General features: G+C 67.3%; 1 protein-coding gene across 2 annotated transcripts; it reads left to right on the top strand.

The window, feature by feature from the left end:
* Positions 1-865: 865 nt before the first annotated feature.
* MICALL2 (MICAL like 2) lies at positions 866-20326 on the top strand. Of its 2 annotated transcripts, none has more exons than XM_047089218.1 (17): positions 866-1058; positions 7574-7622; positions 9549-9690; positions 10565-10752; positions 11517-11632; positions 12083-12781; positions 14329-14585; positions 15617-15710; positions 16429-16589; positions 16956-17135; positions 17611-17675; positions 17755-17875; positions 17964-18054; positions 18155-18228; positions 18877-18991; positions 19725-19771; positions 20109-20326. In XM_047089218.1, exons 1-17 carry the CDS (start codon positions 916-918, stop codon positions 20201-20203), a joined length of 2637 nt encoding a protein of 878 aa, XP_046945174.1. In that variant the 5' UTR covers positions 866-915; the 3' UTR covers positions 20204-20326. The 2 variants fall into 2 exon arrangements, with proteins under 2 accessions (XP_046945174.1, XP_046945173.1); XM_047089217.1 differs by having other exon boundaries at positions 12005-12781.
* The last annotated feature ends 563 nt before the right edge of the window (positions 20327-20889 follow it).

Raw genomic sequence — 20889 nt, 5'->3', positions numbered from 1 at the left:
AGTCAGAAACATCAGGCCAGCATGACCCCCGAGGGGCGTGGAGCCCCGGAACAGCCCGGTGGACAGGCCCGAGGGGGCAGACTTGGGGACGGACCGCCCCGCCCCGCCCCGCCCCCGCCAGCTGGCCTCGCGGGCACGCGCCCCTTTCTCAGCCTCAGCTGCGCTCTGGAAACCGAGAGGCCGGGCGTCGCCTGGACCCCAGCCGGCAGGGGCACCCAGGAGGAAAAGTCTTCTGAAAGCCCAGAAGCGCGAGGGGAGCTCCCGCGCTGGGGTGGGGGCGCCCTCCCGGGAGGCCGGGGGTGCCCGGGGCCGAAGACCGGCCCGACCGCCCCACCGTTTATTAGCCTCAGTTTCCCCGTCTGTAGAGGGGCTTTGTCCTGCACTTCTCCACGAGGGCAGCAGGGGGCGGGGGGTGGGGGTGTGTGGGGTTGAAAAGAAAGTCCGACGCCGCCCGGGAGCCCTGGAGGCCAGGACCCGGGGACAGGAGCGGGAAGGCGGGTGGGCGTGGCTCCGGGCGGGGGCGGGACCTCGCGGGGCGGGCCCTGGAGGGGGCGTGGCCGGCTCGAGGCCGTTGTCTGCGCTCGGGACTGGGTGGGGCGCGGCCTGAAGGGGGCGGGGCCGTGGCCCTTGGAGGCGGGCCCCGGGGGCGGGGTCTCGCCGGGGCAGGGGGCTGGGGGCGGGGCCGGTGGGGGGCGGGGCCTGCCGGGGGCCGGCTCGGGCTGCACTCCCGCCGGCCGCGCGGCCGCGGCTCCTCTTCGTCTCCAGGCTCGGGGCCGGGGCCGGGCTTGGGCGGCGGGTCGGAGCCGGGGGTCGGCGGCGAGGTCGGCGGTCCGGCCGGTCGGCGCGGGCGTCGGTCCGCGGCTCCGGGAGGCGCGGTTGGAGCCCCGCGGCCGCCGGGGCGCGCGCGCTGCCCGCATGGCCGCCATCAAGGCGCTGCAGCAGTGGTGCCGGCAGCAGTGCGAGGGCTACCGCGACGTGAGCATCACCAACATGACCACGTCGTTCCGCGACGGCCTGGCCTTCTGCGCCATCCTGCACCGCCACCGGCCCGACCTCCTGTGAGTGCACCTCGGGCGGGGAAGCTGAGCCCCAGGCTGCTGGCGCCGGGGAGCGCGGGTGGGGGAGGGCGCGCGGAGCGGGGTCCTGCGGGCATGACCCGCCCGGTGGCCTCAGTTCGCCCGTCCACCAAGCGGAGCTGGGCCGGAGCCAGCCCTGCCGGCCGCCCCCGCTGACTTAGTCAGTCCGTGAGTCAGGCCGGCGTCCGGGCTCCGGCCACAGCCACTCCTCCCCGCGCGTCTCCCTGGGAAAGGGCCGGCGGGGCTACCCTTCTGCGCCGCCTGAGAGCCCCGCCGCCCCAGGGACCACTCACCACAACAGGGGGTGGGTTACTCGGAGCTTCAAGGGCGCTATGCCCTTGACCCTGCCCCAGCAGGTCCAGGCACCTTTGGGAATGCAGCCCAGGGGCGCCGTGGGGGAGGGGCCGACGCAGAGCTGGAAGCCCCAGGCTTCCCCGGGTCTTGCGGCAGGCCTGCCGGGGCACCCCAGGGTGACAGGGTATGAGATGGGGGCTGAGCTCCCATCCCCCGGAACCAAGGCACGTGGGCAGGGGAGAGGACTAGGGCGACTCCCCAGGGAGGGTCTTGGAGTGGTGGCTGGCACTTGTTGCTGGACCTTGTCCCCACCTGGGACCCACTCCACCAGTTATTCACTCAGCAAACCCTCCGGCTGGGCGGCTGGGACCTGGCCTGCTGGGACAGAGCTGTCCTCAGAAAGCCACCTGCCTCCTGGAAACAAATGTTTAAAAGCATTCTGAGAAGTCGTGGCTCGTTCCAGGGGTGGCTTGGGGTGCGCGTTTGCCAGGGAGGTCTCAGGGTTGCGAGGGGCCAGAGGCAGCTCCTCAGTGAGGCCTCTCTCTGTACAGATAGGGAAACTGAGGCCCAGAGACGAGGCACCCGTGTTCAGGTCTCAGAGCACATCTGCAGAGCCAAGGCTGGCACTTGGGGCTCCTCCCCCTCACCCAGCTGTAACCTGTAGTCCCAGGCACTCTACCGGGAAGCTAGTCTTGAGAAAGAGGCCTGCACGTATTTCCTCCTCCTGCCCAAGGTTGTGAAAGACATTTGTGGAGCTTCATGGGGAGTCGCCCCATGTGGTACTTGGGCAGCAGTGTGTGCCCCCTGCCCAGGGATGTGCCTGGAGGCAGAAGACGTTGCGCAGTGAACACCCTAAGCTGAGCTTTGATGGGGAGGTGGGCTGGGGATGGGACCAGGAGAGGAGGTGGACAGGCCGAGCCCCCCCACCTGGGTGCGGGCAGGTCCCTGGTGAGGCTGGCTGGGGACTGAGCCCAGGCAGCCTGGAGGTCCGCACAAGTCTCCAATTGTAGGGAAGTAAGGTATGGCTGCCTGCTGGCCGGGAGCCTTGGGACCACATCACAGGTATAGCTGGAGAGTTGGGGCTCTTCGGAGCCCCCGGAGCTTCTGTCTGCTTCTAGCAGTGCTGGTTCGGACGCCCGTGTGTGTGTGTGTGTGTGTGTGTGTGTGTGTGTGTGTGTGTGCGTGCGCGCGGGGCACTTGAGCCTGTCCCAGCATGCACTGCCTGAGCATGAGCACAGGCTCGTGCACGTGGGTGTGTACCACGCTGGCACGGGCAGGCGTCATATAACTGTTCATTTAACTGTTAATGAGTTTCTGCTCTGTACTCTGCACTGCATACTGAATACAGTGGGTGGACTTGGCCCCTGCCTCAGGGAGTGGCATTGAGGGCGTCGGGTAATCTCAGTTACTGCTGCCTTGGTTAATGTCCATCTGTCCCCACCGGGCTTTTAGTTCCAGAAGGGTGGGATGTCTTTTTTGTTCACTGCTTATCCTCAGTGCCTGGAACTGCACCTGGCACGACAGGTGTGTGGTGGGTATGAGCACATAGTTGGTACAGACCGAGCCATTACGGTTGAGGGCTTGCACTTGGGACTCTGTAGATACAGTAAGAGTTTGGCTGGTGTCCTGGCAAGGTGGGGGACCTGCAGGTCCCTGTGTGCAGGAGGGAGGGGAGGAGGCCGGGGGTGCAGGCAGGGGGGTAGCCGTAAAGAAGAGGTGCCGGGTGCCGCCCTCCTAGGGCCGGACTGAGGGCGACCCCCCCGACCCCCATGCTCCCCATCCTTCGGAGACCCTCTGGCGGCAGCTGACTTTGCCACCAGGAAGTCCTTCCCTGCGCCTCACGTCCAGCCTTCCTGCTGCACAGAAGCTGCTTCCTCCCTGCGGCCTCCTCGGGAGCAGCTGTGAAGGAGCCGGGCGCCCAGCCAGACAGGTGGCGATTGTGCTGCCCTGACGCTAAGTGCGCTCCTGCTTCTGCCTCCGCCCATGAGATCGTGCGGCCCTGCTCCGGGAGGCACGTGTGACCTGTGGTGGCCCCGCGGGGACACCAGGAGGCGAGCATGGGTTGGGGGGTGGGCGGGCCCACCCAGCGAGGCCCCACTGGGAGTTAGCCGGGCAGCACCAGCCCGGGCCCCTGGGGTCTCCCATATCGGCCTCAAGGGAGCCCGCTGCTCTGCCCTCGGGTCTGTTTCCCTGGCTATGCCGACCTCTGCCCAGCAGGCAGGTGAGCGCAGGAGCTGCCCAGGACAAACAGCCCCCTTCCCACCTCGGGGCAGAAAGCCTGTAAGGGCTGGGCTCCTGCCCCTTCTGGGCTGACCAGAGGGGGCTGAGGGCTTCAGGGGACAGGCAGGAGGCAGGGGTGGCAGCTCCCGCCAGGGAGGAGGGGCAGGAGCCCTTCCGGGCAGCAGGCACAGGGCTTCCGTGGGCTCCTCCTCCTGGGCCGTCTGTAGGGGGAGCGGACAGACCAGGCCGGTGTGTCAACAAGGCCGGTGGGGGCGGTGGGGGCGGGGAGGGGTTCCTGCTGCACACTCGCTGGGCCTCCCAGACCCTCAGGCCCATGGGGAGGGGCACCTGGTCTTTCTCCAGGTCCCTCCAGCCTGGGAGGCCGATGTCAGGTGTCAGGGCTGGGGCACAGCAGGGGCTGGGGGCTCCCCCCTTGGCCATGGCAGGGCTCCCTGAGAACCACATGCAGCCCGGAGTCAGGAGAGGCCCCCCACGCAGACGCTCGGAGACACCACTGTTTCTCTTCCTGGCCCGGAGCGGAGGGTGGGCTGGGCCCAGGCGGCCGAGCTGGCCTCTCCTCCCACGCCGGCCTCTTGGCCAGCAGGAAGCCTCCTGGGGACAGAGGCCTTCTGTTCCCCAGCCTGAGGGCCCGCTTCCCGGGCCCCCGCCACCGCCTTCCGGCCAGACTCTCCAGAATGGACACAGCAGGGGCTGCGGGCACCCTGTGACGCCCCACTCAGGCCACCGCAGAAGCCCCAGGGCTGACTCTCTCGGATGGGCCCTGCCCTGGGCCAAGGTTGGGGGTCAGGGTTTGCTCCGGCCTGGCAGCGAGGCTGAGGTGTCTGACTTGCGCACTAGGTGCAAGGAGGGTGGGGCCTGGGCCCTGCACCCACCCCAGACCTTCTCCCTGGGGCCTTGGTACCTCGTCATGTCCCATGTCTCCCCGGGCCGTGCACTCTATCGCCAGGTCTGTGCTAGCATCTGCCCGGCCTCTCCCTCCCCACTGCCGTGTGGCTTCTGTCTTGTCTCTGTCCCTCTCCATCTCTGTGGAGACAGACACATCTCTGAGATGTGTCTCCCCCCTTCCTGTCCGCTCCCCTTCCCACTGGGATTAATTCCAGATGTGCTGAGGGTGCCTGGAAAAGGCACCTTCCCAGCCCAGCGCCCACCCCCCACGTGATTGCGTTTTGTTCCAGGAAATAAACAGCGTGAGGTCAGCTCTCCAGGAATTTGGAAGGGGGTACACATTCCCAAGAGCCCCAAAAGCCCGGAGGCAGGAGGCTGGCTGTCTCAGCAGTGGGAGGCCAACAGTGTTGGTCAGCCGTGGCCAGGGGAGGGCCCGTGCCTCAGGCTCTCTGGGCCACACCAGGCCAGGCCAGGGCTGGACGCATGCTGGCACCTGGCACACGGCCGACAGGTCGGCGTTTACACGACGCCCACATAGACCCAATGGGTGCGTTCACTGGCTCACGTTGAAAGAATAGACGCCTCAAAAGTCCCCTCGCTTGGCAAGCATTGGAAGAACTCATTCATCAGAGAGCATTTATAGTGCACCAGCTGTATGCAGGTACCTTGGAGTTTTACCAGAAAGAACCTGAATTCAAACTACAGGAGTTTGACTAAAACATGATCTAACTTGGGGAGTGCCCTGGGCCGCAGCCGCCTCGCCGAGGGCCAGCGAGGGCGAAGCTCGTGCATGCTGGTCCAACAAGGCCTTGCACACAGATTGGCCGCCTTCCGGAGGGTTGGCCAAAGCTGGGCTGTCCGTCTGTCAGGCCTGCCCTAGGAGGCTGAGTCAGGTGCCCGAGGGCAGCCTCCTCCTGAGGCTCTAGGCCTCTCCCCCTTGGCTGTGGACGGCCGTTGTCTCCCCTTTGTGCGTGTCTGTGTCCTGATTTCCCTTTTTATAAGGACGCCAGCCATTTTGGATAGGCCCACCCTCCTGACCTCATTTTAACTGGAGTCTGTCTATTAAGAAGACCCTGCTTCCAAAGAAGGTCACCTTTTGAGGTTCTGGGGATTAAGACTCCAACAGATCGTTTTGGGTGGGGGGCACGGTTCAGCCCTTCTCAACAAGAGTCCTCCCCCCCACCCCCCATGGCGGAAAGCTGGTCACACCGGGCTTCCTGAGAGGGATGGGCGTGGTCTCTACTTGGCTCTCTCTGAAGGGGTTTGCAAGGCAGCTCAGTCCAGAGATTTCTGCCAGCGCGCCGGCCCCAGAGCTCCAGGCCAGGCAGCCTCAGGGACAAAGGCGATGCCGGCTGAACCCCATGCTGCGGGGGACGTGAGCTCACGGGGCCGCCAGCCAGAGGCAGAGAAGTGTCCGCTCAGGGACCTGCAGGGTGCCTGCAGGGAGGGACCCTGGTGGGGCGTGTCAGGCAGGGAAACTGTGTTCCAGTCGCCCGGAACAGTGTGAGCCAAGCTTGGGAGGCTGGGAGGGCAGGACCCTCCGTAGAGAGCTTGGTTCAGGAGGGGTGTGAAAGCCATGAGACTGGCCAGGGTGGTCCAGCCCCACTGTGGAGGCCTTGAGGGCCCAGGGAAGCGGCTGGGACAGGGTCCTGAGGGTGGTGGCCCTTGAACTTGAGTGGGAAGGCAATTCTTTCTGCAGCTTCAGACCCGCACCCCCTTGACTTGCTCAGCGGGGGCTGGCACCACTATTGTGGGCACCGGGACCTGCCTGGAGCGCTGAGATGCTCACTCAGGGTCCGGGGGAACGGAGGGCCCCCACGACATCTGCCGGATGCAGCCACTGCAGCCCCCTCCCCAAGGCAGATGCAGGGGGCAGGGGACCTCCTTCTCCTGCATGTTTGGAGACAAAACAGAGCTTGTGACCCTGCCCTCCTGCCACAGGGGCATCTTGCTGAGACACGGCCTTTTGGGTCAGTGACCCGGGGCAGGTCTGGAAAAGAGATTGAGCTTTCAAAGGGATGGGGTGGGGGAGGGAGGGAAGCCACTGCGATTGGAGGCCGGGGCCTGCCAAGAACCCCTTGGGGCGATGCATGGAGACGGGCCACTCCACGCGCCATGGACACTGGTGGGACAGACCCAGGGTGAAGCGCTCGCGTGGCCTCGATGAGGAAGCAGGAGGCTGCCATGCCCGCCCCCTCTGGCCACGTCTATCTGGAGATAGAGATGCCCGCCATCTTGTCCTTGCACAAAAGCACCCTCTGTGCTCACGGGGTGGTCTTAGCATCTGGAACACGTTACCTGGGAGGTGGTCCAAGCGGAAACAGTGAGGTTTCCCCAAAGCCAGCCAGGGTGATGGACGTGGGGCTGGAGGCCGGCGGGGGGGGGGTCCTCCTAGGAGGGAGGTGGGCCAACAGCAGCCCCGCCCCATCCCTGCCCCGTGGCCCGGGGCCCTGGCCCTGCTCTGTTGGGACCCGCTGCAGCCGGGCCCCCCCAGCCTGCGGTCAGAAACTGCTGTCCCCCTCCCAGATGGGCACCGTGGCCCCAGAGAGGAGAGGGCTCCCCCAGGGTCCGACGGTGCAGCCTGGCTGAGTTGGGACGCAGATTTCAGCCCCAGCCCTTCCCCACACCACAGGGCTTCCCGAACAATCCAGTGCACACTGAAGGGGCAGAAGTGCCATTGAGGACCCCACAGACGGCAGAGAGGACAGACAGATGGGTATTTGAACGGCCCTCCCGGAAACGTCAGACTGCATCCAGCTGAGCCCCTGCTGGGCCTGGCTGTGTTTTCTGCTCTGAGCGACCCTGCAGGGGTGCAGTGGGCTGAGATGTGCCCGTGTGGGTGTGGGCACCGAGTCCCGGGCCAGCCTGGCCCTGGTGCAGGGCTTGCCTGAGTGTCTGAATGTTGCCTTTGCTCTTGGCCTCTCCAGGAAGGCCCACTATCCAGGCTGGGCCAGCGAGCCCATTCGTGGCTGCCGTGTGACCTCACTCCTTGCCAGCCGCCGCTCCTGGCCTCGGTTTCCCTATTTCAGCAGGATCACCTCTGAGCTGCTTTGGACACCTTTATTTTTGTCTTCCAGAAACTTTGATGCTCTCAGGAAGGAAAACATTTATGAGAACAACAAACTGGTGAGTGCCCCCTGTTCCTGACTCAAAGCTGGCTTGGTGGGCCTGCCCTGTGCCGGCACCCAGGTCCCGTGGACCACCCTCGGGCACCTCCGGGAGCAGCTGTGGTAGTTGCTGCCAGGGCAGATGAGCACATGGAGACCGGAGGCGTGCTGCCGAGTTCCGCAGCCGGTCCTGAGCCGGGTGACCCCAACCTCAGAAATAGCCTCCAGTCTGATGCCCAGGCCCTCCCGGCCCCCTTTTTCCTGCCGGGGAAGGAAGGGGTTGCGAGTAGCTGAGCGGGGTCCAGATGTGGCTCTGGGAGGATGGGGCCCTTGGCTTGGCCCTTCCCCACCCTTTGGGGACCAACCGCCCTGAGCTGGACTGTCAGACTGGCCGCCAGGGTCTCGAGCACACTGCCTGTGGCCGCTCTCTGCTGGCTGGCCAGGCCCTGCCCTGTCCTCGCCTCAGTTTCTTTGCTGCGGAATTAGCCCCATTATCTCGATGGGCTGACGCCCAGAGGGGCAGGCAGACGCACGCCCTGCGGCCGCGGGTCCAGAGCTGGCTTTCCAGCGGGGGTGACGGGGGTGACGGACGGACGGAGCTCTGCAGGTCAAAGCTGCGTGTCCCATGAGGTCCCTGCTCGCTGGTGGACGATTTCAATTTAAGTGTCACTTAATTAAGAAGAAATAAGATGACAACTTTACTTTCTCGGCAGCACTGCCCACACTTCAAACATTCCCTCCCATTGGACAGCTTGAAATAGAGCTGGTCCATCCTCACAGAAAGTTGTGCTGGGGCACTAGCGCGCGTGTGGGGGAGTGAACACGTGGGGACAACGGAGTGGAGGTGTATGCCGCGGTGGTCTTCATGAGCGGGGCAGGGCAGGCCTCTGCAGTGACAGTGGGGCCCTGTGGACTCTTGGAGGAGGGGCGGCCTGGTGGGGGTACTGCCAGGGGCCAGGGCGCTAGGCAGGAGGGCACCTGGCTAGGAGGAGTAAGGAGGGGGGCCTGGGGGCGCGGCCAGAATGGGGGCGTGACCGGAACAGATGGGGGTGTGGCTGGAACGGAGGGGGCGTGACCAGAACAGTGTGGGGCGTGGCCAGAGCAGAGGGGTGTGGCCAGAACGGAGTAGGGGCGTGACCGGAACATAGTGGGGTGTGTGGCTGGAATGGAGTGAGGGCGTAACCGGAGCGGGAGGAGGGGGTGGGGCCGGAGCAGGGGGGGGGGGGTGTGGTGGGAAGAGTGGGGGTGTGGCTGGAAGACTGAGGGCGTGGCCCGAACCGAGCGGGGGTGTGGCCCGAACAGAGTGGGGGTGTGGCCGGAGCAGGGCAAGGGAAGCACTTGGCTTCCTCCCTGGGGGCTGCTGTGCTGGCTGCGCTCGGGGTCTGCAGGGTCTATGTTGACAGTGGGGTGGGTGGTGAGAAGACTATAGTGGCAGCAGGAGGAGTCAGATTTGGGGTGTATTTTGAAGGGGAGTCCAAGGAGATTGGAGGTCCTTGACCTGAGTGTGGAGGGACATCACCGCTGGGCGGGCTTAGGTCTGGGAGGGCTCAGGAGCCCCGTTTCGGACACCTAAAGACCCGGGTGTCACCCTCAGACTTTGCAAGGGCATCACAGCAGTTTAGGGGAAGGGTCCAGATGGGGACTTGAGGGTTGTCAGGTGAGGGATGGGCGTCTACAGGCAGGAGATGCCAGGCTGGCCAAGGCTGAGACCCCCTCCCCAGCAACTTCGGTCCTGTGTGGTCGCACTGTGATCCCCATTGTACAGACCGGTAAACTGAGGCTCAGGGAGGTCATGTCTGAGCAGACCTTGAACTTTGAACCCAGAGCTTTCTGGGCCCGACGGGGTTTCTGGTCTCCTTCCGGGAGGAGCTTGGTGGCCTGGCTGAGAGGGAGGGGGGAATGTCTCCCAGCCCACCCGTGCTGACTACTCCCACTCCCACCCAAGGCCTTCCGTGTGGCCGAGGAGCAGTTGGGCATCCCGGCCCTGCTGGACGCTGAGGACATGGTGGCCCTGAAGGTGCCCGACCGGCTGAGCATCCTGACCTACGTGTCACAGTACTACAACTACTTCCACGGACGCTCCCCTAGTGAGTCGGGGCTGGAGGCCTGCTCTGCCAGCTCAGCACCGGCCCCCAGCCTTGCCCGGCAGGGGCGGGAAGCGGGAAGCCACTCTGTGCTGGCGCCCCTCTGGTGCCGCACATGTGGGGCCCCCCATGATCCCCATGCTTCCCCTCAGGGGAGCACGGCCCCCCACCGTGCTGCTGCAAGGGTTGAGCAAGGGTCCGGGTGTCCCCGGCCCCACACCCACTTGCCCGCTGAACGCATGAACCCACATCCCGCCTGTCCGTCCCCTCTGGGGCTCGGTTTGCCCATCTGCACCCCTGGAGCCTATGCCCACAAATCTTGCCTCGGGCGGCTTGGCGGACCCCAGGGTGGGCTCCCGGGCCTGGCTCCAGAGGCCCTCACCGCCCCCCCCCCAACCCCCCACATTTGGCCTTTACAGACACCAAGCTAACCCTGGCCGGGTGGGTCCTCCGGGCAGGGTCGGGGCCGGGCCCAAGGGACTTGATTCCGGCTGCTTTACGCACCCTGAAGCTCAGCCACTCCCCTCCCCCCACATTCCTCATCCAGCCTTAGAAATCCCCGGAACAACTCTGGGCACAGGACCAGCCCCGCCTTGATATTTCCACTTTGTGGAGAAACAGAAAAGTCCCATTTCTCCCGACCCAGATCAGGGCTCTCAGAGCCAGAGGGAGGGGCACGGGTGAGGCCAGGCCCCTGCTGGGAATGTGCACTTGGGGTTGCTGGGGCCGCCCCTCCCAGGCCCCCAGAACAGCAGGAGCTGCCCCTCCCGACACCCCCGGCTCCGGGCCCCGTGTTGGGCGCTGGCATCTGCAGGGCACCCAGAGCAGGGGTGGGCCCAGATGACTTCAGAGCCTGACCCTCTGTGTCTGGTGCCAGTTGGGGGCATGGCCGGTATCAAGCGGCCCCCGTCGGACTCCGAGGAGGAACCGTCTGGGAAGAAGGCCCTGCCCCAGCTGGCCAGACCCTCACCCACCCCAGCCCAGGGCCGGCCACTGTCTCCAGCCGGCACAAAGCCCGCCGCCCAGTGGAAGGATGGGAGCTCAGAGGGCCCCCTGCGGAAGACTGTAAGCACCCCGGCCCTGCCTTCCTTCTGGCTCTTGGGACTGAGTGTGGCCTCTACACCCTGGGCACCTGGGACGGGGGACCCTTGGGTCCCTGGCACGGCCTTAGCTGCTGTTTATCAGGAACCCACCGGGAGTGACTCCACGAGCTCCTTCAACCCTGTGTGGTCGGGATATGATCCCCGTTGTACAGATAGGTAAACTGAGGCCCAGGAAGGTCGAGGTCTGCTCTGAGCAGGGCTAGAACCTTGAACCCAGAACTTTCTGGTTCCTAAGCCGTTTCTGGCCTCCCGGGTGGGTCAGGAAAGAGCCCTGGGTGTGTCCTTCCTGCCTGTCCAGCGCTTTAGGGTGCCCCCACTTTCAGAGGTGGGGACAGAGGACGAGTGACATGCTGTGGTTGGGCGCCCCCTGCTGTCCCAGGGACCGGAGCAGCCGGCGGCCCCAGCCTTAAGATTGCTGGGGGGGGGAGGGCCCGAATCTGTCTCCTGTTCCCCCAGACCCTCGAGGTCAGGTCCCTGTAGCCCCTCTCCTTGGGCCGGGCTGCAGACCCTGCACTTGGGAGTCCAGCCGGCCTGGGCACGGGCCATCCGGGCTGCGCCTGGCAGGCAGCTATCCTCGGGGCCTCGGCCCTCTGGTCCAAGCAGCGGGATCTTCTTGCCGCGGATGAGGCAGCCGTCGGGAGGGAGGGCCGGGGCACGCGACCTACGCTGGCCTGGGCTGGGGGCTCAGACGTGTCAGCTGCCCCCCCCAACCCCCCCCCCCCCAAGGGCCCGGCCTCGGCGGGCAGTTCCATCAGCAGCACCTGTGGGGTCTGTGGCAAACACGTGCACCTCGTGCAACGACACCTGGCTGACGGGAGGCTCTACCACCGGAACTGCTTCAGGTAGGGCCTGTGCACGTGCACGCGCACGTGCGTACACGCGCACCCTCGTGAGCACGCATGCGCGCCGGCCCGCGTGTGCGCGTGTACATATGTGCGCGTTTGCACGCGTGTGTGCGACCGCGCCTGTGCGTGAACGTACAGAGGTGCAGTGTGCGTGTGTGCGGACAGGCACAGATGCTTCCTGGGTATCTGAGCCCCCAGCAGGATCCTCGCGGGGCCTGTGACTCAGGATGGCCACCGTGCGTGAGGAGGGCTGTCTGCTGGATGAGCAGACGCCGGGCTCCACGAGCGTGCGCTCCCGGCAGAGCGTGTGACGGAGAAGTGCACGCCGGCCCGGAGCCCGCTCACGGGTCCTCCTCTGCCCTGCACCAGGTGTAAGCAGTGCTCCAACACGCTGCGCTCGGGGGCCTACAGGGCCACCGCCGAGCCCGGCGTCTTCGTGTGTTCCAGCCACCACCCCGAAGCCACCTCTGCAAGCCCCACGTTGCCGCGCTCGGCCCCCCGACAGCCCAGGGCGGTCCCCTCGGACTCCAAGCCGCCCGGAGCCCCATGGAAGGCCCAGGAAGCAAATGGGCACAGAGACACGGGGACGAAGGCCAGGCCAGCGGCCTGGGAGCCTGTGGTGGGCGACTCACCTCCCAAAGGTGTCGCCCCCACTACGACTGAGCCTCGGGCCACCGCCTCCTCCCACGTCCACGCGGGGAGCCCAGCCGGGTCCTCGGCGGGCCCGCCGGGTGGCAAAGCCAACGTGCCCGTGGCCAACAGTTCCCCGAGAGGGTGGTCGTCGCTGGGACAGGACAGGGCAGCGGTCGGCCCCCACCCTGCCGCGACCCCAAGTGCCCCAGACTCTCGCCCAGCCACGCCGCAAGGCCGGGTGACCCCCCAGGGGGCAGCCCCCCAGACCAAGCTCAGGTTGGGCCCAGTGTCTCCGGTCCCGGCAGACACCCCAGACTGGACCCCGTCGGCCTCCAGGACACAGCAGGCCCGGGAGAGTTTCTTCCAGACGCCCGCAGCTGCCCCCAGCCCAGCTGGCAGGGCCCCAGCTCCCGCGGATGTGCCTTCTGGGGACGGCAGCAGGGAACAGGCACTGAGCCTCCTGCAGAAGACCCTGCCGGGGCTCAGGGACACCGGCGCTCAGGAGCCTGGCAGGTGGGTGGGGGCAGGGGCGGGGGCAGCCAAGGAGGGTTCCAGGCCTGGCCTGGCCGTAGGACTGACTGTGGGGCTGTGTTCCCCAGCCTCAGTTTCCTCAGCTGGGAAAGGGGGAAAATGAGATGGGGCTAAAGTGCCCGGTGGTCGGCAGGAGGGGGGCGTGCCAGACGCACTCTTGGGGGCCGCCCCCTGGCACATCCTGAGCCCCACCTGAGGACCCCCGATGGGGAGCCAGAGGTCGTGAGTGGTCCCGGTGTCGAGTCTGGCCTTGGCGGAGCTCAGCCCCCCCCCGCCCGTGTCGCACACCGGACACAGCAGGCTCTGACGGGTCAGACGGTCCCTGCGGTAGTTTCCCGAGGCTGCTGGGACACACACCACACGCTGGGGGCTAAAGCAACACAAAACCGTTCTCTCCCAGTTCCTGAGGCCCGAAGGCTGAACTCCAGGTGGGCGTTCCCCGCGAGGGCCGGCGGGGGTGGGGGGTCCTGCCGCCTCTTCCAGCCCCCGGTGGCCCCAGTTCCCGGCCTGTGGCCACACGCTCCCTCCTGGCCTCCAGGGTCACCTGGCCTTCTTCCCTCTGTGTCCGTCTTCTACTTCTCTGTCTCTTATGAGGACACCCCCACTCTAACCCAGGATGACCTCATCTAAACTTGATTCCATCTGCAAAGGTTCTATTTCCAAATGAGGCCACGCTCTGGCCTTCCGAGTAGACCTGAATTTGGGGGGGACGCCACTCACCACACGACAGTGGCCTAGTGAGTGAGGGGATCGCGTGCCAGGCTGGCCGCCGCCGCTGTGCCCGCCGCCTTGTGCCGCCCCTTGTTTTGGGGGGAGCGTTCTGGCCCCTCTGGATCAGCTGGGGGTGCCCGGGGAGGGTGAGCCTGCCCCCCTGCTGCAGGCCGGGGGATGTCCGGGCACCTGGGGGCCAAGGCTGCTCGGCCGTGTGAGGGCTCTGCGCGGGGGACCCCTGGCTGGGTGTCTGCTCCTCCTGGCTGCCCTGGGCCCAGAGAGCAGGGGGGAGAGAAAGTGGCTTCAGAGGGAGAACAGGGCACAGAGCAGCTGCCCCGGCTGGAGGGGGCGCCCAGCTTGCCGCCCTGCACGCAGGTGTGCCCCAGGGGACGCAGGGTGGCCCAGTGACAGGCAGCCCCCCGGAGGCCTCGAGCGTGTTGCTGAGGGTGGGGCTAGGCAGGCCCGGCTGGTCCACGGCTCTGGGCAGGGCGCCCACAGTGAGTCCCAGGTGCCTCTAGGCAGGTAGATGGAAGGGGGGGGGGCTGGGGGGGCTATCCCACGCCCCACGAGGGGTGTGTTTTGGGGCATTTTAATCTCAGCTGATGCCGAAATTAAGCAGGAAGGTAGAATCAGGTGCCGCTATACAGCTGTGTCAGAAGTGGGTGCCCTCGGCCTGTCCCTCGGAGGGCCTGTCTCCCTCAGGAGGGTGGGCATTAGGAACCAGCTGCCAGGGGAGGCTGAGGGGCTTCTGCCCGGGGGGCATGGTTGGAAGGGCTCCCGGATCCACCTGTGCCTGATGCCTCCTCTCTCACCTGTAGGCCCTCCCCAGTCACCCCCCCTGCTCTGAAACCCTACACCAGAACGGAGGGGCCACGAGCAGGTCCAGCGGCCAAGCTGTCACCGCTGGCATCTCCCCAAGCCCTTAATCCCCCTGCGAGGACTGAGCCACCAGCCCCCCTAAGCAGAGGCACCACCTGGCAGGCTTCCCCGCCACCCCAGAGCTCGCCCGTATCCTCGGGGGCTGGCAAGGCGGGTGCTGGCTCCAGGCTGAAGCCGGAGGTCCCACTGGCAAAGGGTAAGAGCTCCCCCGATGCGGGGTGGGGTGGGGGAGCCCGGGTCTGCCGCCGCGCTCCCCGGAGATCTGCCGGCTTCCGGCCTGGCTCCCAGGCCCCCGCTCCGCGTCCCCGTCACTCGCGCTGCTCCACGGCACCCGCCGGCCCTCGCCCTCTCCCGGGTCCGCCTCGCTCCAAGCTAGCGGCGGCAGACGCCCCTCGGCGTGGCGCGGCCAGACGGCCACCGCTCACCCGCCCCGCCGTCCCAGCCCGTCAGCGCCGTGTCCCCAGTGACGGTGTAGGCGGGCAGGCAGCTACCGTGCTCCTGCTCTGCCCCGGCCACGGGGTCACCGCCTCCCACGAGGCTCTACATCCACGGTTCCCGCGCATGTCTGTCCTCCCTGCACTGTTCTGATGGTGGTGCCCTGTGCTCTGAGGGTCCCAAAGCCCCCTGGACACGGGGCCCCGCCTGGAGCCCGGAGCCCCCTCGGACCGCATCTCGTTTCACGGCCTCACTTTCCTGGGCTGCTCCTCACGCTTTTCTGCGGAACTACGGAGCTGGCTCTCTTCCGGGCGCCTGGACGTCTCTTAGCGCTGAGCAGCGAGCCGGGCTCAGAGAGCACCCCGTGCAGAGGGTTTTGCCGAGCTCGCTCCTTTGGCTGAGCCCCCGTCACGAAAGCCACTCCGTTCTGAGCCAAGGGGGCCTGCCGACGGGCTATCACGGCTTAGCCACACGTCCCGCAGACGCGCGGCTCACTCGGCATCCGCGGGCCTCACCTGGCCACACCCTCACCCGTTTGGAAGCAGGGGAAGTTGAGGCTCAGAGAGGGGAGCGATTCCCCTGAGCACACACAGCACAGGTGGTCAGGCTTGAAGTCCTGAGCCCGATTCCCAGCCGGACTCCTTCCCGTGGGCCGGGCTGCTCCGTGTCCACCTGAGAGGGGACGGCTGCAGGCAGGTGGAGGCGGGGAGATCCAGCCTTTCCCAGCAGAGCCCCCTTGCCCGGAACACCCCTCCCCCCCCGCCCATGACCTGTGTCCCTGCCCTCACCTAGGCCCCAGTGCCAGCCCCCAGAAAGGCCAGGAGGACGGGCCGGCAGGATGGAGGGCCCGCCTGAAGCCTGTGGAGAAGAAAAACCCTGCTGAGAGGTGAGGGGTGGGTGGGGCCTGAGCGGCGGCCTGTGGCCCGGGGCTAGCACCGGGCCTGGCACACGTCAGCAGACGCCGGCAGGTAAATGGCGGCACGTGGACCGACTGAGGCACCCGTGGGAGGGGTCCGCGCACAGCCGCCCGGACCTCTCCCCCGTAGCAGGAGCCAGTTCACAGCAGCCCGAGCGAGGAGGGGGCCGTCACACCGGCCTGCATTCCCTTCATGTAGCTGGAAGGTTGGGAGGGTGGGCAGGGGGATGACAGCCATGGGCTGGTGGGTGCCCACCAGGCCTGAGCCCGGAGCGGGGAAGGGGCTCGGTAAGGACGGGGAAGGGAGAGGCTGCGGCAGCCTTCCTTGAGTGAGGCCGCAGGTACCCTGGCCAGACCGTCACACGCGCCCACCCCGGGGGGCCGGACGCGCCGGTCCAGGGTCACCGTGCAGGGTGGTCGCCCCCGCGTAGTACGATGCCCGAGGGCAGGCAGCACCCTTGGGGACCTGCCCCAGGGAGGGTGTCTGGGTCCCGGGGCGCGTCAGCTGAGCACGTGCTCCCACCCACAGAGCTGGTGCGTGTGTGAACACGCACCTGTGTTCTGGGGGTTCCCAGCCGGTCGGGTGCGTGTGCCCGGAGCTGCGCCGTGGGCTCCATCCTGGCCTCCGGCGTGGGGGTTTGGGGGACGGCCCGTGCCCCCCTTGGCTGACCCCCTGCCCTCTGTCTAGGGGTCCGGAGTCGAAGGAGCCACGGATCCTGGGAGAGCCTAGGGCGGGCGAGGCACCCGGGAAGGTCCCTGGGAGCCCTGCGGGGCGCGTCCACGCCCCCCCGGCCCCTCTCGGGCCTGAGAGGACACGGGGCACAGTGAGCCCTGGGCCCGGCCTCTCAGGTAATACTGGGCGGGAACCCGGCCCCGGGGTGCCCGAGGAGCCGGTGTGGGGGGTGGCGACCTACGCGTGCCTTTACGCTTGCACGCGTGTAAGCGTGGCTGTTCCCGCACGCTCAGCTGCCCCTGGATCCACGTCCAGCCCCCACACCCCTTCCTGCGTGACCTCGAGCGGGTCTCCAGCCCCCTGGGCTCATCCGCCCCTGTGCTGTCGAGGGCACAGACCTCCCTCCCTGTGTGGACGTGGGCACGGGGCTGTGAGGACTGACCCCATGTTGGCCTATGGGGCCCCGGGTTGGGGAAGCGCTAGGGGGCAGGGCGACGAACGTGCTGGCTCGACAAGTGACCCTGTCCCCTGCCCTCGGGCAGCCGCATCCCCCTCCCCGGCCCCGGCCCCGGCCCCGACCCCGACCCACCGCAGGAAGCTGGCTGTCCCTGCCAGTCTGGACGTTTCTGGAGACTGGCTTTGTCCTGAGCCCCGGGAGCAGGAAGCCGCAGCCGGGAGCTGGAAGAAGGACAAAGAGAAGCCCCCTGCTCAGGACGCACCAGGTCAGCCCCGAGACACCGGCCGCCATGCTGTCTGGGATGCAGAGGAAGGGGCTCATCTGAGGAGGGAGCGTCTGGTGGGGTTTGCAGGGTGACGAGCCCACGGGGCCCGGGACGGAGGGAAGGCAGCAGCCTGGGGCACGCCTGCAGCTCTGAGCAATGCGGGCGGGAGGGGCGGCCGGGAGCCTAGGGGACCCGGGACCCAGCCCCCGGCGCTTCCCTGCCAGCGCCCACCGGACAGAGGCCCCGGCTCCTCCCGGCACCCGACTGGCCTGGCGGTGATGGGGCGTTCGCTCTCGGCAGCTCGCCGGATGGGGTGTCCGGCTGCTGACCCGGGGCGGGTGGGGGCCGGGGTCGGGCGCGGTGCACTTCTCACGGCCTGCTGGGTGGGGCGGGGGCATCCCGGGCAGGCGGGATCCGGGTCGCGTTGGGCCTGGCGCCCCAGGTCCAGGAAGGAGACTTGTCTTGCCCTCTCCAGGGAGGCCCGTGAGCTCGGCCGGCGCCCCCACCCTACGTGGCAAGGCCGTGACCAGCGCCAGCAAGGTGAGTGGGCCGGGCTGCAGGTGGGCAAGGTGCACGGCCCGGCCTCCCCGAGCGCCCCTCAGCACCCCTCCGTCCCCAGCTGCACCCTGACTACGTGCCCGAGGAAATCCAGAGACAGATGCAGAACATCGCCAGGCAGCTGGACGCCCTGGAGCTCAGGGGCGTGGAGCTGGAGAAGCGCCTGCGCGCGGCCGAGGGGGGTGAGCCACGGGCACGCCGCCCCGGGCCGGGCCGGCCCCCTCCCGCGTGCCCGGCCTGACCCGCCCCGGCCCCGCTCCCGCTCCCCAGATGCCTCGGAGGACGCGCTCATGGTCGACTGGTTCCAGCTCATTCACGAGAAGCAGCTGCTGCTGAGGCAGGAGTCGGAGCTGATGTACAAGTGAGCGGTCTTTGCCCGCCGCCTCTGGGTGCAGGCCGGGCTCAGGCCAGGGGGCGGCCGGCCAGGCGGGGCGGGCCTCACGCCTGTGTCCCCTCGGCAGGGCCAAGGACCAGCGCCTGGCAGAGCAGCAGCTGGACCTGGAGGGGGAGCTCCGTCGGCTGATGGCCAAGCCCGGTGCGTCCCGCCCACCACCGGGAGCCCGGCCCGCCAGGGGTGGCGCTCAGTCCTGGCCGCGGGCCCGGATGTGGCATTCCCAGGCCCCTCCAGCGGGGCCGCCTGGGTGGCCACCCCTTGGGGAGGCTCACGGGGTTGTGGTTGCGGCACCCATTCCGGAGCCCAGGGTCGAGTCTGTGCTCCCCCACGCCTGGCTGTGTGTCCTTGGCCGGGGCACTCGACCCCTCTGTGCTTGCAAAGTGGGGACGCCAGCCTCCACCTCCCTCAGCCGCAGCGACCGAGTGAGCTAATATGTAGGCGCACACAGCCCAGACTAGCGTGGCCTGTCGGTTTTGTGGACGGCGTGGCTGAGGGCCTGGGGCAGGGGCTCGGGTCCTGGCGGTCCCGACTCTGCCTTTCCTTGCCGTGGGATGGGGCAAGCAGCGCCAGGTCTCTGATCCGGCCGTTCTTCCACTCATCCCTCCACTCGTCCGCCCGTCCAGCCAGCATTGCCAGGAGTTCACTGCAGAAGGGCAGGCTCTGTCCAGTTGCTCCCAAGACCCTCCCCCCACCTCCAGTGGAGGAGCCTGACCCTGAGGAGCGGGGACAGTGTGTCCCTGAGCAGGTTGGGACAGCAGGGCTGCCGCTGAAGGCAGGCTGTCCCTGCAGAGAGTCTGAAGTCATCCCAGGACCGGCAGCGGGAGCGGGATCTGCTAAACCAGTACGTGAACACGGTGGATGACCGCAGCAGCATTGTGGACGTCCTGGAGGAGGACCGGCTCAGGTGAGGGCGGGGTCTTGGGGCCCAGGTGATGCGGCGCTAGAACCCTGGCTCCTCCGTGCCAGGTCTGGACTGGCCACCTCATGCTCAGAACCTCTCCCCCGCCCCGTCGGCGGGGAGGTACAAGACCCCCGCCGTGTGCGTCCTGCGGGGGGGGGGGCACTGCGCCCAAAGGCAGACCCAGCCAAGGCAGCCTGACTCAGAGGTTCTCCCCGACAAAGCCCCTCGAGCCCCGTGTTCCCTGACCCTCGGGGGTCAGCGCCTGCTCACGGAGTTGCGCAAGGACGGAAACATTCTATACCGCGACTGGCTCACCGTGGCAGCCACAGGTGGCTACTGGGCACTTGCAGTGTGACCCGTGCAACAGAGGAGAGAAATTTACACTTTTTTTTTTTTACTAAATACACACAGCCACCTGTATCTCCTGGTGCTGCACTGGGCCGCCAGCTTCGTGACCACCCCGACGGGGCGTTTCTGTCCCCATGTGTAAATGAGGGGCCTGCCGAGGCCACGCAGAGTCAGTGGCCGAGGTTCTTAGACGCGTCCCTCTGTGAGCTTGCCCCCAGGTCCTCCTAGGGCCCTTCTGTCCCCACGGCACGGACGAGGGTCTGGACCCAGAGAGGGTCGGCCGAGGGGGCGGGGAGAGCAGCTGATGCAGGTGTCAGGTGGGCTCAAGGCTCGGGCGTGAGTCCGACAGAGGCCCGCCGCCCTCACTGCCACACCGCCCCCGTTTCAGAGAGCGAGAGGAGGACGAGGTGCTTCAGAACATGATCCAGAATCTGGGTAACTGTGGGAGCGGTCGGGGCCGGGCCTCCCGTGGGGTGGGTGCCAGGCCCCATCTGGCAGATGCGGCCTGAGGACAGAAAGGCTCACCCCAAGGGAGCAAGCTTCCCATCGCTCGGAGGAGCCCCAACCGGCAGCTCCTGATCCTGTGGTCGGGGGCGAGGGGCGTGGCCGGTGCCAGCGGGGGCTCTAAAGGCCGGCGTAGGTGGTTCCCACGAGGGAGGGCGGAGGGCCTGGCTTCCTACAGGCTCCGGGGGCCCAGGGAGGGCCCTGGTGGGTGGGAGGGAAGGGCGTTCTCGGCAGGGGCAGTGTCCTCAGTGTCCGTCCCCCCCCCCAGACCTCCACAGGAGCAGCGGGGACCAGAGGAAGAACCCCAAGTTCCGCTTGTCCAGGATCTGGTCCCTGAAGGGCAGAAGCAAAACCCCTGAGTGAGCTGCCTGGCGGGGACGCAGGACCCTCGCCCTTGACCCGGACAGGGCCGGCACCGGGGGGTGGGGACCTGGACCACCCTGTCTGTGGGGTCTGAGCCGTCTCAATAAAGAAACTGACCACGTGGCCTGGCTCCCTCTCCTGTGCGCCACGGGCTCCCGGGCGGCCTGGAGGTCGTGGCCGGCATCCAGTTCTGCGCCAGCGTGGACGTGTCTGTGGCCTTGAGCAGGCGCTGACCCTCCCTGGGCTGGCCTGGACCCTCAGAGATGGGCGTTTAAGCTGCTTCCTGGCCCGGCTCCAGGGACAGGAGCCGGGCACAGAGCGGGTCTGTGCCAGTTTCACTCAGGTGCGGGCCCCACGCACGATCTCCAAAGCTCGAGATCTGTGACCTTGGCCTTTAGGGTGGAGGCGAGCTATGCCCTGGGCTGGAAGCATCATTGCCCCAGGCCCTGGTGTCCAGCAGGGAGTGGGGCTCACCGCCTTTGCCGACCTCTGGCGGAGAGAGGGCGCGGTCAAGGCAGAGAAGGCCGAAGGGGCGCGGGTTCCCGGCAGCTCACCCAGAGCCCCTGCCCAGTACTGCCCGCACTCGGGGGACCCAGGCCTCAGTGTCCCCTTTTGTGTGGGGAGCTGGCGTGTGTCTGTGCTGTCCCCAGCCACGGTGGGAGCCCGCTGCGGTGGTCCTCGTGGAC

Source organism: Lynx rufus, unplaced genomic scaffold, assembly GCF_022079265.1.
Source record: "Lynx rufus isolate CCGP_SWC_20201006 ecotype Redwood Valley unplaced genomic scaffold, mLynRuf1.p SCAF_27, whole genome shotgun sequence".
Taxonomy (NCBI): Eukaryota; Metazoa; Chordata; class Mammalia; order Carnivora; family Felidae; genus Lynx; species Lynx rufus.
This window is presented reverse-complemented; position numbering and strand designations above follow the sequence as displayed.